Raw genomic sequence first — 16,271 nt, 5'->3', positions numbered from 1 at the left:
GACAGATGGTGGAAAATGAGGAGATGTTTTTCGCAATTTTATACGGGTCTCCGATTGCCCGTTCCCAATTCTTTTATACGACCCTACATATGTGAGCTCAAAATACTCGACCAAATCTGTAGCTTCATCAGGCATGACACTTTTTAAATAATTTAAACCTTGAACAAATCAAACTATTTATAGATTCTTTTTTCTAAAAAGTTAGTCGACTCAAAAAGCTTGACAATGTAATACAATGTTACTTATAAGTAAGGACTTGATGACCTAAAACGAAAGTACTATTGAATTTTCAATTTTGTGTGACGTAAGCTGAATTTCAATAAAGATGAGCCTCAAATATAAGCTTAAAAAAAAACAAAGTGCAAATGCATGAAGTTCCGGGCCCTACTCATAAGTTTTTAATATAGCAGTACAAAAAAAAATTATTTCTGAAGTTACAAATTTATAAAATATTGAATACTACTACCTACTGTATAATAAAATAAATTACTTCAATAGCGTATAATACTATCATCACGAACTATACTAAAATTAGTAAAATGCACATTAGAGGGGTACCCCTCTTCCCATTTTTTAAATTATCAAATTACTATTTACCTGTATTAATATCATTTATTGGTAAAAACTAGGGTGGAGGAGTGCTTTGGGTCTGTAGCACCCCCTAAAAAATCGTTTAAAAATTTGAAATTAAAAGTTGATTATTTATCGAATTACAATTATAACACAATAGCATTGTTTATAATATAACATTGTACCACACCAAGTATGATTTTTGTTTTGTTTCTGTTTTTAAAAATAATTTGGACTGTCTTGTGTGGGCCCGGAATTATGGTTTTTGTTTTGTTTTAGTGGTTGTGTTTACTTGTTTACATAATAGTCAAATAATGGTGTTAGTTCCCATTGAGTCACAAAAAAAAACTAGAGCTAAGCACCTCCTTGTTCAAATGTCTAGTGGCGCCCTATATTAAAATACTAGTCGTTGATATTGTTATTGTTGTCTTTCTCTCTGATCTCCCTAGTGTGAGCTTGTATACTTCTAATATTGGCACAAATCTAGTTTAGTACCCCCTCGAAATTGCTAAACTAGATTTATACCCGAATCTCTAAATGCTTATAAAAAAAAAATGTGCCTATGTATTTTTAATATTTTTCAACTGCTATTGTAACAATATATCAGGAGCCTTGCATTAAATTTTCATGCTTTTTTACCCAACAAATAAAATTTTATTAATATTTATAGAAAAAAAAACTAAAAAAATTGAAATCTGACAATGTTCGTAAACAGATCAAAAAAGAGTCAAAATATTTTCAAAAGTGTATGGTATATAGAAAATGAAAATATAAACATTCAGTGAAATTTTCAAGTATCTACAGTCATTCGTTTTTAATTAAAATAAAATAAGAAAACCACTAAATGAGAAATCAAGTGAATATCCAATATTGTAAAAATATGAATTCTAACACTCATAAAAATAAAATTTGATTTTCTTGTAGGTATTTTATTTTTTGATAAAGGTAGACAAACTTATGGATAGTTTTGTATTACATTTTAAAATCTTAGATTTAAAAAGAAAAATTTTTATGAATTCTCAACACTTATTTGCTAATTTTCGTGATTTTTCCGTATTTTGTCAAGATTTGAACTTTAAATTCTTATAAATAAAAACTGTGACTAAGGATTTATAATATTTTCAAATATCATTGTAACAATATAGTAGTAGCCTTGTATTCAATTTTCAAGATTTTTTACTCGACAAATAAAGTTTTATTGACATCCATGGAAAAAAATACTAATAAAATTGGAAACTGAAAATGTTCCTAAACAGTTCAAAACAAATCAAAATATTTTTAAAATGTTTTCGTCTATAGAAAATGCAAATATAAACAACCAATGAAAATTTCATGATTATACTTCATTTGTTTTAGAGTTACACCAAAAACCAAAATCGATTTTCTCAAAAACTGATTTTGCGTAAAAATTCCCGTTTTTCCTTAATTTTAATTTTGTTTTTCCGAGCGCTTTTGAAAACTATTGTGAATTTTGACCTCCCTAAAGTACCAACTAGATTCATTTTTCCATCGAACAAAATACTGAAGTTGAAAATCGAAGCATTTTATCGACAACTAAATCGTATACAGACTCAAAAATAAAAAATAAAAAATAAAAATAAAAAACATCGCATGTTGAGGAGTATGATATAGGTAACTTAACAAGCACTGTCTACCGCCATTACTGCTGTTCTCTTATCAATACAATACTGCTTATACATAACTATTATCGTTTTTACTAATTTTTACCAGAAAATATAATTTATATTTTTTAAATATAATAACAAAAAATTAAAAATTGTATAAAAAATTACGTAATGCTATTTTATAACTCATTTGTTATTTGTCGTCAATTTTAATAATTGTTGTATTTTTCTACTAGTTTTTAGTTTTTAATGATATTTATTAATTGTTAATCCAAAAGGTTTTATAATAACAATATGAAAAACAAATTCGTATTAGAATTAATGTTTCCTTAATTGTTAGTATTAAATTTTTATGAAGTTTCACAATTTACATTAGCTTTACATTAATCTGTAAAATGTAATGATTTCTTACAATTATGAACTATTTAAATCAATATAAAATCCCTACACTAAACGCAATGCACCAAAATCCTTTTTCTAATTCATCAAATAAAAATTGTTCACCCCGTTTTCATCACCCAACAACCCCAACTATAGTTGACCGCATTGTTTTTCCACAAATGGTTAACGATGTCAGGTAATGATGAATGCATTTTAATTTTACCTTGAATATTCTGAAATTAATGTATTTTAACATTATATTTTAGGTACCAATCAAGTAATATATTTGATCCTAGACATTTAGATCTACAAAACACGTTGAAATTAGATACTCATTTCAATGGTAATGTGGATTTTTTTAAAAATCATGACAAGAATGAGTTCTATGACAATTATAGATATGTGGACACACAGTTACCTTCAAAACAAAATTCTTATAAAAATTCTAGTCGCTCACAGGTTCTTGAAGTTAAAGCAAGGATATCAGTAGACGTATCTACTATGACCGATCCTTTGACTTTAGAAGAACAAGAAAGGCTCGGTCAATGGGAAGGTTTTGCTGCTGTACAGTCTGGTAACAAAGTTGCTGAATACTTGACTAGTCTGAGAGAATTTCTTAAGGTAATATAATAAAATAAATAGTAGATTTTAATGATATTTCTTTCAAAGCTTTCAGAATTTTTTGAAATCTTGAATGCAGAAATTAATCTAAATATATAAAATTGTTTTAATAGTTATCTCCACCACAAGAAGGAAAACGAAGACAAGGATTGGGTGATGTTAGAATAGTTACATCACCTGATGGTTCTCGGCTATATTGCTGTTCTGAATGCTTAATGGCATACACGGATAAAACAGTTTTGGAACATCATTTAGCTAATCACAAGGTAAAAAGCTTAAATAGACTTCAAATACCATATTAGTGTATTTTAATGATTATTTTAAGTTTAGGTAGAGCGTAGATTTATATGTATGGAATGTGGAGCTGGTTTGAAACGAAAAGAGCACTTAGATAGACATCAATTAAGTCATAGTGATCAGAGGCCATACACCTGTGCAGCTTGTCCAAAGACCTTCAAACGTAATGAACATTTAGCTCGACATTATATTGTACATTCTGGAGAAAAAGCACACGTCTGTGTAGAGTGCGGAAAAGCATTTTATCGTCGTGATCATTTACAAAAACATGTCCAGGGTCATATTACTAAAAGACTCAAAGCGGTAATCAATGCTGTTGTTTAATCAAAATAATAATTAGTTTAAGCTCACATAATTATAGTGCCTTTCTTTACACATCTAGTCATTGTTATTAATCTGTGTATTATTCTGAATATATTAGTGAAATATTTTAACTCTGATTTAATTGAACTAGGGAATATTTAATTGTTTAATATATAATATTTTAAAGCCATCAAATTTAATCTAGAAATAATATTAAAATAACATCAATTATTTAAGATATTAAATTTTATTTTAAACGTTGGTTATTAGTTTGCAGTATATGCAATATAAACATTTGATGGTTGACAATTATACAGGACAATTAATGCTCAATGGTTTAATTAACTAAGAGAAGAGGGGTTTTATCTGGCAGATTTTTGGATAGATAATAATACAATATTTGGATAATTATTTACAATTGGCATCTTTAACTATTGCAATTGACTCCTGGAACAATTTTATGAACACTGAAATGTAGTTCCAAATAGTATTTAGTTTGGTGTAAATAAATATTAACTATGATAAAACTTTTTATGGATTAAGTTAATTAGTTTCGAAAAACTATTGTTAATTTGTAATAACAATTTTGTATATTTTAAAATATGTTATTAACAAATGATTAAAATTGCCTAAGACCATACATAATTATTATTTATAACATTTAAAAACTAAAGCTATATCTTATTAGATTCTGCAATAGTTGTGTTTTTTTACTTAGTGTTTTAAAATTTGTTAAATATTTTGTTATGTTTTTGTCATATTATTATTTTAGTTACCATAAATATTATGTACAGTTACCTTATCTGAAATTATTGTGTAATACTATATTAGTTCACGTATTATGTATTTAAATTTTAAGTATATGTTTATAATACAAATTATAAATGTTTATTCGTTTAAATTTATACTGTTTATTATATATTTATAACTGGATACATCTTTCCAATCCAAAATAGGGAGATTGTCTAAATTCTATAAACTATAATTCATGATTTATCTAATTGATAATTAGTTTTCTGGAAACATCCATTGTAATGTTACTTTTTAAGCATGGGAATACTAAAATGTATGTGTATAATAACACTTAATAAGTCTTACTTGTTACATATTCTTTTATCACATAATTTAAACAATAAATAGCAACAAAAAAGTTCATTTTCACTTATATTATTTGGATAAAACCAAACCTATTTAGGTGTCAAGTCTATTTAAGTGATTTTGATTTATAAATACAAAAAATAATAATAGATTAACTGATTAACAGTAAATATCTAATATGAACCAACTTAATTTGTATGCTTTTAAGTTTTTTAAAAGACCATTATCATAAAATATTATCTATTGAATTTAGTAAACATTTGTAAAAATTATCACCATTCACAACCCTACATTATAACATTTTTTTACGACTAAGTGACAGACCATCATACATTTATTTCCAAATCAAATACATTTTTTTTTCAAATAAATATTGAATGTCAGATTTTAAATTGATCCATTGTATATTAAATTAATAATTTCAAAACATATCTATAAATGTATTATGTACTACTTTTTAATTAATAAACTGTACACAGAATTTCTTCTAAAATCTTCTCTAATTCGTTTTGCTGATATTTTATGATTATGTCCAACAAGTCCTCTTTGGTAAGCGTCACCTTCTAAAAGTTTTCTTCTTGGTATATGTTTTAAAGCGTTAACCCAATTATTATCAATTTTTAAGTCGGCCATAATCATAATCATCTAAAATAAATAGTAAAAATTTAAAATATGTATTTAGTTGTTAAAAACATTGTTTAATATACTTTGTACCATACATAATATTTTACTTGGTTAAGATTTAACATAATAAAATTAATATTACTATCTTGTATGTAAGCAATTATTATGGATATTATTTAAATATTTATAGACAAATTATGAATGTTTATTGAATTAAAGTTTAAATACCTTTCCAAATTCTTATAGTAAATACATTTTAATATAGGATAACAAGATTGTAGTTAACATACTTGATTAATGGTTAAATTTTTAGTTCCTTGTTTCCAATCTAAATATAAATCAAGTGGTAATTTAGCCATTCTTATTTTATCTCGTTTCCCCTTAGCTAATGATAAAGGCTCAACTTTCATTTTATCAACCATTGCACCTTAAAAGTTAAAACATTGGTATAATTATATTATTATTTATTTATAAAATAATTAATTTTATTGTTGTAAACCTTACCAACGATATATACATCATCATGATTGTATTCTTTAAGTTCTTCATTACAATGAGGAGTCAAATACACAAGCTTCTCTCTTGGATAAAGATCTAAGTAACTTTTTTTTGTATAATTTAAAGGGAATGTTGGCTCATCAATAGTTGGTATGGTTTTGGATAAACCTTTGAATACTGTACCTTCTCTATCAACATTACAAAATATAATATTAAAAGGATCCTTGTGGGTACGATTGTAGGACCACATTAACAGTAATTGTTTAGCGCAGTTTGTTTGTTCTTTCAAAGACATGTGTCCATCATAACTACAATCAATTAATATGTCTTGTCCATACAACATGGCTTGACATAAACGGTAATTATAAAGAGAATTCATTTGCTTTTCATAAATTCTATGAAACATACTGTTCCTCAGTAATCCATACTCAATGTGATTATTTTTTGGTTCATTTTCATATCGTTCTATGCGTTCAGCTCTTTTTTCTAATTTTCGCACAACACGGTTTTCTTTTTTTTTTTCAATTAAAAACAAATATTTTAAGTGTTTCATTCGCGATGACCGGCTACTTAATTGTAGTAGGCTTTGCCATTGATCTACTCTGAGGCGGCTTGGTACTTGTTCACCACTCTCATACAGTAAATCAATCTCTAAGATCAAACGTTTTAATTTTGACAATGTTTCTTCATCACCTCCAGTAATTGAATCATAATCTATATCATCAAATGGTTTTGGTGTACTTGGTTCATAATTTAATGTATCTGAAGGACCTTCTAGTTTAATACAATAATACCGACTTGCACTAGTTACCGGTTCAAACAATTTTAATGAAGACGAACATTTTGATCCTTCAACTAAACTTTTAGTACGAAATGCCAACTTACTTAATATTCGAAGACCACATCTGGATATTAACATTTTAAAATCTAATTTAATATAGTTGAAAATAATTTTCAACTATATATTTAAATATTTATTAATAATAAGTATTTTTTTGTGTATAACACTGTATACTGTATAAAACTAAAAAAACCAATATAAAATATTAAAATTAAAAATGATTCAAACTTCAAAACATAACATCAACTTATATACCATAACATAACTACTAACTACATAACCCTTAAAATAAGATTAAAAATGTATGATAGTGTTATCACTTATCTTAATTCATGAATTTCATATCATATTATTTATAATTATACAATTATATTGTATAATATGTAAAGTATCTATGGATTTATTGCATAGAACACGGAGTGTGGACTAATATTTTGTTTATAGAATACAACCGTCAACCACAGTTTATATAATCTTTGATCCAACTTGTTTGTTTTTTGTCTAATCTCAAAATCTCAAATATAGAGAACGTAGACACGTCTAGACTTATAATGTATAAGTCTGATTATGATTTATAATAGAGCATTAGAGCATAGTAGCATACTATAATTGTATAGACTACCTATCAGACAAATTCTGACTAATCAGCCTGCAGCAGCCAGGGCAATAGGAATCCAAACTGCTTTGAGTCATTTAAAATGTTTATAATAATTACATAAAATTGTTTCTCAAGAAAAGAATTAAGTTATAAATGCAAATTAATTATGTTAATTCTCATAGCTGTGCATGGTAAAATAAAGTATTGAATCCATAAACTAAGGTATATGATATTATATTATAATTTCTTAGTTTGTGATTAATCTGAAAAACGGACTGACTATAGGCACCAACTAACCAAAATTTGGCGGGAAAACTATGAATTTGGTAGTGAGTTGTATGGGAGTATTATAATGGGCTTTGATTAGTTTCAGTCTCTTTAGACTCAGTTTGCCCACGCTAAGGCCCCAATTCAGTATATTAGATCTATCCAACTGACATCACAATGTGTTTACTATAGTACATTTTACCTAAAAATGAAAACAACAAATAAGTAAGGTTTAAAAATATTTTATTAACACTTATGAAATTATATTTTACAGAAATAGAAAACTTAATGAAATTTAAAAATATAATATAATGACACTTTACATTGATAATCTAAACATTTTTCGTCGTAATATTCTAATAAATAACTGTTAATAAAAGACCGAAAATAAAATAACTTGTAAAACAAATTTAGTTCTTGTTTGTACCTGAAAATAAAAATAATTTGATTATTGAGACATACACTATACAGTACAAACAATTTATTGTAATGAAATTAAATAAAACAAATGTTATATATTAGATAAAATATAACGAGTGGTTAATAATTAGCATATTATACAGTATTTTGATACTAAAAGGTACCACTAAATATTTCTGCTAGATGACAATGGATATAAATGGAATTTTTAGGAGGTTAAGGGTGTGACAACATCTCAATTTGCTGTTTTGGAATGTGCAACTTATTTATTTTAAATAACAACATCACTTTTTCTCGATACAGATTGGTTGGACAATTATTGTGTTATAAGTTTTTTTTTCTAATTATAAAATAATGCACGAAGTTAGAGTAAGTTAAAATTTAAGAATAATCTAATAACCTATTAATAACACCACTTCTATTTTTTATAATTTTCAATTAATTGCAAGACAAAATGTAATGAAATGAAAATTATAAAAATTAATATATTACAAATTCGTTTGTTTAATTCTTATCTGTGTAAAAATAATAATAATAACATTGGATACACAATAAATAAAATTAACATTTCAAAACAGAATTGTAAATTCCAACTTACTAATTTTGTAAATTTTGTAATTAAAAATCATTCAATAACAAAAACACTTTATATAAATAGTTAATTGTTGAAAATGAATAGTTTTTTTATATTATTTGTTTTATTTAATATCGGTTCATGATTTTATGCATAAAAGTTGTTTTCAATGTATCGGGAAAAAATGGTATTAATCATCACTACTATTTTTTTACTCACTTTCACCTCCCAAAAATTTGATTTAATCCAAGGTTGTCCAACTAAAAATATTTCTTTGTATCTTTTAATGAGAAAATATTGTATAATATACAGTGTTTTGAAAAAGGCAATTGGAAAGAAAAATTATAGGGTTGAGTTTATAGTTAATCACATAACATAAATTTAATATGCAATGTTTCAATATAAGCTATACCCAAAGTTAATATAAATAGTTCTCATTAAAATCAGAATAATTAGAAATCAACACAAAATTGTTTAATTTAATTTAGTATAGAAATCTTGATAACATTCAAAATAAACTAAACTAGAACCATCATGGCTCTCTGTAATTTGTAATAATGTACTGAAGTCTCCTTAATCTTCAGAAAGCTGCATGGGGTAAATTATTACTCCACTTATTTTAATTATTATTCTAGTTGGTGTAAGAGTGAGATGAAAAATAATATACTATTTATTTGTCTAAAAAGTAATACAAATAAACAATTGTAAAATGAAAAGTATTAATTACATTTTGTATACAGAATAAAATTTAAAATGTACTTTTAATTAAATGTATTTTAATGTGGTTAAAGTGTATTAAAAACACAAACATGTTGTTCAATTGTAATTTACTAATTTACTTTTGTTAATTGTATTAATAGTTTAATGATGTATAAAATGCTCTAATTAATACATTAATCAAATGTCCAAAGATTTTAATTTTAAAACGTTAATTAACTAATAATCTTAAACTATACTTACATAACGATAACTCTATGAATTAAGTACAAAAACATACAACAATTTTGATTGAAGAGAATCAAAACTATCATCTATTATAAAGTTCTGAAGTGATCCAGACTATTAAAAATTCTACATACCAATATTATGGCATAATACAAAAAAATAGGTTTGTACATAAAAACCGAACACCAATAACTCATTTTATACTTATCAAATTATCACTAAAAGTTAAATATTTTTTAATCAATATTTTCTATACAAAAACTTACCCTTTTCAATTTTATTGATGAAACCTTTATAATGAATGTTCAACAAATTTTAACCCCAAAACTAATTGTATTATTTAATTGACTTTTGCAGTAACTAGTTTCTCAAATGCAACATCAGTAGCTAAAAAAATAAAAAATAAAATCAATTTATTATAAATCAATAACAAATTATTTAATATTGTTTACCAATCACATGGAAATATAGAAAAATAATAGTAATAAATTATAGATTTTCATTAAGAATGTAAAAGATAATACTTCTTTTAACATTTTTTATAATTAAGTATTCTACCATAATGTTTATTAGATAAATTATGATAAAAATGATAGTTTACCATTAAAGTATGTTACATTGAGTCTATTTCAATCCATGTAAGAGTGATAATATGAGAAATAGATTAATATATAAAAAATAAGTAACTAGTGAAGAAATAGTTTGAATACTAATAATTAATATATACTTGTATATATTGTACTAAAACGTTGTCTTTTTACAATTTTCACCCTGTGCATATGGTAAAGTAAAAAAACAAGTCTTTAAAAATAACATAATGGAACTGCTCCTATATGGTCATACATCCAAATGTATGTATACATATTTTAAAACTTGCATTTAATCCTCGCAAAATAATAATAAAATTACATTCAGCCACACGTAGAGAATAGATCCTAATGACTCAAATTTGTGGCCAAATATTGTTGTAGATTTCTACATATGTTTTAACAATAAAATAATAATATAAAGCAATGACAAGTGAAGGTTTAAAACTGCTAAAATAATTACTATGAATAATCATAAATATTGATGTATTACACAATAACATATTTAGGTATATAGAATAATTTATGGAAGTTAGGTATTCAATAATGTAATACATAAATATATGTGAGGTGTCTTAAAAATAATTAAAAACTTAAGACTGTAGAGGGATAATATATGTCACCCTACCTAAAAATTTAAAATTAATTAATATATGAAGCACATTTTGCATAAGCATGATCAAAAGTTGAATCAGTTACTAACTAGAAAAAGTGAGTAGAAGTTATACAATAATTCCTCATTATTTTTTTATAACATTACCAGAGTATTAAATTATTATAAATTAAAGTAATTTAAAATTGATTGAACAATTAATTAAATACTTTGTTTAAGTGTTGGTAAAAACATATTTCTTTACCTTTTTTGGAAAGATCATTTACCGCTTGATCAATATCTCCTTGATGTTTTAAAAAGTATGGACGTATAAATCTATTATATACAACCACAGAACCATTATTGCTGATTGGTATAAAACACCACACAAAAAAGATTGTCTGAAAACAAAATTACACAACTATTATTTACTTAAACTATTTTGTTTCTAATTATTAACTTGTTGAAGAAGCAATAGTTAATAATTTAAATGGTTGAATGAATATTATTATACTGTAAATTAAATTTAAATTAAATTCTACCAAATTGAAATGAGTTTTATACATCCATAACAATATACATTAATTTCCAATTTTTATTTTTTGGTATATTTATTTAAAATTACAAAAACTTACTTTGATTAAAGAATAAAATGGTATCCAGCTTAATAAAATTGCAGCTGGTAATTCAATAAGTGTAATAAATGAAAATACCACCCAATATGTCAACCATTTTGTGTCATCATCTTTTCCACTAGATTCAACCGCTTTAATTGATGCATATGCTGGGTATAAAAAGCCAATCAAATTACTTAATAACAAGGTTCCATATCCTATTAATAAGTAGAATACAAGGAACACCGCTAAACCTAAACATTTTTTTAATAATTAAAACAAAATATTTATTAACATAAACAAGAAGGTAGGTAATTTGAAATATATATATATATTTTAAATATCTCTTTCTCTTTTTAGTTCTTCTAGTGAGTCTAATTTTAATTATTTTAATAGCAAACATTGAAACATCCAATAAGTATAATATTATAATGTTTTACTTCTAACCTAAAATTACTTAAAATAAAAATGATGAATCATGATGAATAACATTATTTATTTATTTTTATTTATTCTTCAAGAAGATAATGGGCCCCACTGAACATGTCCGTGTATTATAACAATATATTTTATAAATAAGGAAATAATATTGTGCAATTAAAAAATCTATTTATTTACAATTTTAAATGGCAATATTGAAAAATGTTTACTTTATAGTTTATATGATTATCATTATTATTTATAAAAACGTTAATTAACTATTATCAATTTATAAACAAATAAAAAGGTTAAAGGGCTACTTAAAAGTATTTTTTATTATTTGATAAAATAATCACAAATTGTAGAATTATATAAAGGAATTTCATGTTTTAAAAAAAATTATTTGTCAAATATATGTAAACTTAGTCTGACATTATATACATTTTATGTCAAAACTAAATAGATTCTATAAAATATGTGACATATTATGAAACAAAATTTGAAATATCTAATGAATATTATATTAAGTACCTAAGATAGTCATATCAATAAATTAATCAATGATATAATCTTTACCTAATATTTCATTAATATAAATGACTCAATATTAGTATAGAATATAATAAGAAATACTTAATACATAAATCAAGACTAATTACCTAAGTATGTATGATAACTGAGTATAATAAAGTAATAAGATCAGAGATATAAGCATTAATTGTATTTATTTAAAACTAGCTGTATAACAAAAAAATTAACAGATTTACCATACGTCGCTATACAGATGTATCTATTTTAGTACAACTCAGTTCACGGGAAAATCGGCACCGGCGTAACTCGATATTGCAACAATGTATTTTCACTTAGTGACTTAATTCAACCAAGATTAGAATTAGCACATCAATAGATTGGATATACCATTACCTAGTTGTATATTTTCGAACGTGGTTCATACATCATACTACCCTCCAAACTTAAACCTGATTTCTCTAACTACCCCTAAAACTTTAGTCAAAAATTGGATGAGTAGTTTATAAATTTATAAGCTACTACCGCACGGACAATGACTTTTGATGTACATTTGAACCATTTGAATAACAAACAATTAATAGAATATTATTTTTTTTATTTAAAAAAATCCCATAGCAAAGCGGTTGGACTAGTCTATACCATTTTTGTTAACCTGAGTACAGACATAGAACACATGTTGGTATTAATAAGTATAAGTATGATCTAAATTCTAAATAGTATTAAGTTATTAACATAAAGACAGTAGCGCCAATCACCTAATTTATCTAGGACATATGTCATATTAGATTATTTAGATGGGGGCCCACCATAGGCTCCTGCAGGGAATACTGCTGTAGATCCAGAATTTACATTAAAATGTAAAAATAAATTATTAAACATTGAACTATATGTAGGTGCTTTGATTGCATCTAATTCTTATACCTATTAAAAAAGGGGAGATTATAGGGGGTCCCTTGACATACAATGTCATAGTATATTTTAAGCACTTTGGTGCCACTGCATAAAGATGATAAATTATTACTGATTAATGATTAATATTCAATGAAAAACAAAAGCTGTAGGTAATTGGTCCTACTATATTTAAGATAGTGATATTTTATAGAGATTTTATTCAAATAAAATTTAAAAAATATTTGTTGATTTGTTTTTTTGGACATTTAAACTTTAACCTTAAACAAATTTTAATGTCATATAGATAAGTAAATAGTAAATACCTACATTATAGTGTAGCTATTTAAGCAGGGATAGAAAATAGGTATACATTTAATTTGTAAAAGGTCCAATAAATGCTTAATATTATTATTTGTAATAATAAATGAAGCAGTAAAAAAATAAAATAAATAATTGAATGGTTCAAGTATCATCAAATCACAGACCCAGAATAGTATGTGTATGCGTGTAGGACACAGCTTAAAAAACTGTGATTCACCATAAATTCCCAAGCTCCGGCCACAATATATTTATCAATATTAAGTACAAATTGTTTTTGATTTGAGTTTATTGTACATTTAAATTGATAGATTTATTGAATCAGTACCTTAAATTGCGCAGTTGTCCAATCGTTTTTTAGTTGAAATTGTTTTCATTAGTTTACCACCGTATGGTTTTAAATGTAGGTATTACTAACGTATTTAAAATAAAATGAACCTTATGTAAATTTATTTGTATTTATTGTTTTACTTTTTGTTAATAGATATATTCAATAATTATGTCCAATAAGTTAAAAATATTATTTCATCATTTATTCAAATTGAATAAATACTTAAAAGGTTTTTGTATATTATAATTTAACATATTATTATTTTATTAACGTATTAAACATTGTTAGAATTGAAATATACAGAACATTGAGAAATTACATAAATAATAAATTAATCTAATATTGATTGTAAAATCTAAAATGTTTGTACAAGAAACTTATAAGCAAAAATGTAATACTAAATAATATTTTCACAAAGGGCTAGTAAAATAAGGGCACCAAATTGTATAAACTATAGATGGCAAATTGATAACCAATAACCCTCACTGAAATTGTTTTTATTAAATCAACTCCCTGATAAAAAGCACAGTTGATAATTTTAAATTTCTTACCAATAAATAAATTCAGTCTATTGATTCCTGTTTGTGCTTCAGCCCAACCGAAAAATTTACACCAGGGTTTAGATTCATCATATAATGAATCTTTGATGGCTGATTTAGCCGAATCGAGGTGAACTGCCATATTAAAATCTTTGATCAACTTGACTGAAGAAAGAACTGAAAAAATAAAAAGTACTGAAAATTATTCACAATAGGTGGGTACTTCACAAGTAACTGACAGTTTGAATCACCAAACAAGTGTAAAATTATTAAAACTAGAACACTGTTAACAAAAAATATTTTTAAAATAAAGTTTACATTAATTACTTGTAAACCTTATTTATTTTTATAACTAGGTACACCAAGACTAGGGACTTGATAAATAGGTGATAAGTTAATATAACTTTTCTCCTGAGAACGGAGGGTTTGTGATTTCAAATATTTAAACCAAACACAATGCAAAATATATTTGGCGATTAAAATTATGAAATGCATTTAAGTACCTAACAAATACTGTGTAGACTGCTATTCGACGTAACCTGATATTTTTGAAAACTAAATCTGTAAAGTATATTAAACTAGTATGAAAATTACACAAAATCACTGAACTAAAAAAAAAAACATGTAAAATCAAATAAGTATGTCAAATTTAAAATAAAAAATTATAATTACAGTTTAAAACCCGGCGGCCAGTCTATTTGTTGAAAAACCCGGACGTCGGCACGGACCACTTAATTCTGTGCTTGTAGTGAGCGGTGGTCGACTCTCGAAATAAAACAGTAGACTATTCGCTGGACATATAAATAATATTATAATAAATACATCATCAGCAATCACAATGGTAAATATTGTAGTAACCTATCATGGCATAGTCATAAATTTGTAAGGTAAGATAATGGTGGCAGAGTACAGGCTGGTATATTATATACCGTAACCACTTTTACATAGATAACCTTGAACCGGCTGCCGAGTTGCAACGTAGGCAGGTACAGACGTCATGTAAAATTGTAAAAGTGTATAACCGTAATCACTAATCCGTAGTACAAAATTGGATAATTCGATTTCCGATTTTACAGAATAGAGAACACGAACTGCTTGTCTTGGTCGCCGCTGTCTATCGGTCCCACGCAGTGTTGTTAGGTTTCAAAAAAAATGCTTTGGTCACAAACTACAGTTGTAATTTACGCGGTTAAAAGCCGCTCCAATATCAAAAAACCTAAGCAAAAAAATGTAAAACCATCTTCCTCGCCAGCTAAATTTTAATTGTACATAGTACATACCCAGTGGCCCGGTATCCCAACATTATATTATTATGAATTTTATATTTATTTTTTTTGTAAATATTTAGTATGTTTTGAATGAATATTTGTACGTCCATTTTCTAAATTCGTACGATTTTAGTTTTTGCCCCACAAACAAAAAACTCGGGTGGTGCTGTACACTCAGTGGCGTATGCATACATTTTGTAGGGGTGGGGGGGGGGGTCAAAAAAATTTGAACCTATAGGTACCTGCACATTAAAAGAGTCAATAACAAAATATAGGTAATATATAATTAGGTACAATAGCATGTCTATACATATTAAAATTTGAGTTTAAATAATGTAAGTAAAAACTTAGTATTATTAGGTATACTAGGTACCTATATTCATAATATATTAGATTATTACATGGAAAATAAAAAGATTGAAATTTTGGAGCGTAACGAGGAAAAAAATGTTGTAATAATTATTATATTACATTATATTATATTAATCTGCTGAACTTTTTTTTGGCCTACCTACCTA

General features: G+C 25.6%; 3 protein-coding genes across 6 annotated transcripts; 1 reads left to right on the top strand and 2 right to left on the bottom strand.

Annotated features, from left to right (window-relative positions):
* Positions 1-2,048: 2,048 nt before the first annotated feature.
* Positions 2,049-4,698, top strand: LOC132939280 (zinc finger protein 120-like). The gene is made up of 4 exons (XM_061006366.1): positions 2,049-2,772; positions 2,843-3,197; positions 3,311-3,463; positions 3,528-4,698. Exons 1-4 carry the CDS (start codon positions 2,612-2,614, stop codon positions 3,816-3,818), a joined length of 960 nt encoding a protein of 319 aa, XP_060862349.1. The 5' UTR covers positions 2,049-2,611; the 3' UTR covers positions 3,819-4,698.
* A 513-nt stretch (positions 4,699-5,211) lies between these two features.
* LOC132939275 (mitochondrial ribonuclease P protein 1 homolog) lies at positions 5,212-7,128 on the bottom strand. The gene is made up of 3 exons (XM_061006360.1): positions 6,024-7,128; positions 5,810-5,946; positions 5,212-5,540 (listed from the first exon to the last, which is right to left on the bottom strand). The coding sequence occupies exons 1-3, from the start codon at positions 6,934-6,936 to the stop codon at positions 5,346-5,348; spliced, it is 1,245 nt and encodes a 414-aa protein (XP_060862343.1). The 5' UTR covers positions 6,937-7,128; the 3' UTR covers positions 5,212-5,345.
* An 821-nt stretch (positions 7,129-7,949) lies between these two features.
* LOC132939283 (receptor expression-enhancing protein 5-like) lies at positions 7,950-15,375 on the bottom strand. Of its 4 annotated transcripts, XR_009663965.1 has the most exons (7): positions 15,158-15,370; positions 14,989-15,046; positions 14,498-14,662; positions 11,477-11,709; positions 11,107-11,242; positions 9,929-10,049; positions 7,950-8,150 (listed from the first exon to the last, which is right to left on the bottom strand). XR_009663965.1 is itself a non-coding variant. In XM_061006370.1 (5 exons), the coding sequence occupies exons 2-5, from the start codon at positions 14,625-14,627 to the stop codon at positions 10,003-10,005; spliced, it is 546 nt and encodes a 181-aa protein (XP_060862353.1). In that variant the 5' UTR covers positions 14,628-14,662; positions 15,158-15,369; the 3' UTR covers positions 9,925-10,002. The 4 variants fall into 4 exon arrangements, 1 of the variants encoding a protein (XP_060862353.1); XR_009663966.1 differs by lacking the exon at positions 14,989-15,046 and having other exon boundaries at positions 11,477-11,625; positions 15,158-15,375; XR_009663964.1 differs by lacking the exon at positions 14,989-15,046 and having other exon boundaries at positions 15,158-15,369.
* Between the last annotated feature and the right edge of the window lie 896 nt (positions 15,376-16,271).

This window comes from Metopolophium dirhodum, chromosome 2, assembly GCF_019925205.1.
Source record: "Metopolophium dirhodum isolate CAU chromosome 2, ASM1992520v1, whole genome shotgun sequence".
Classification (NCBI taxonomy): Eukaryota; Metazoa; Arthropoda; class Insecta; order Hemiptera; family Aphididae; genus Metopolophium; species Metopolophium dirhodum.
The sequence above is the reverse complement of the archived record's forward strand: the minus strand, read 5'-3'. Positions and strand labels throughout refer to the sequence as shown.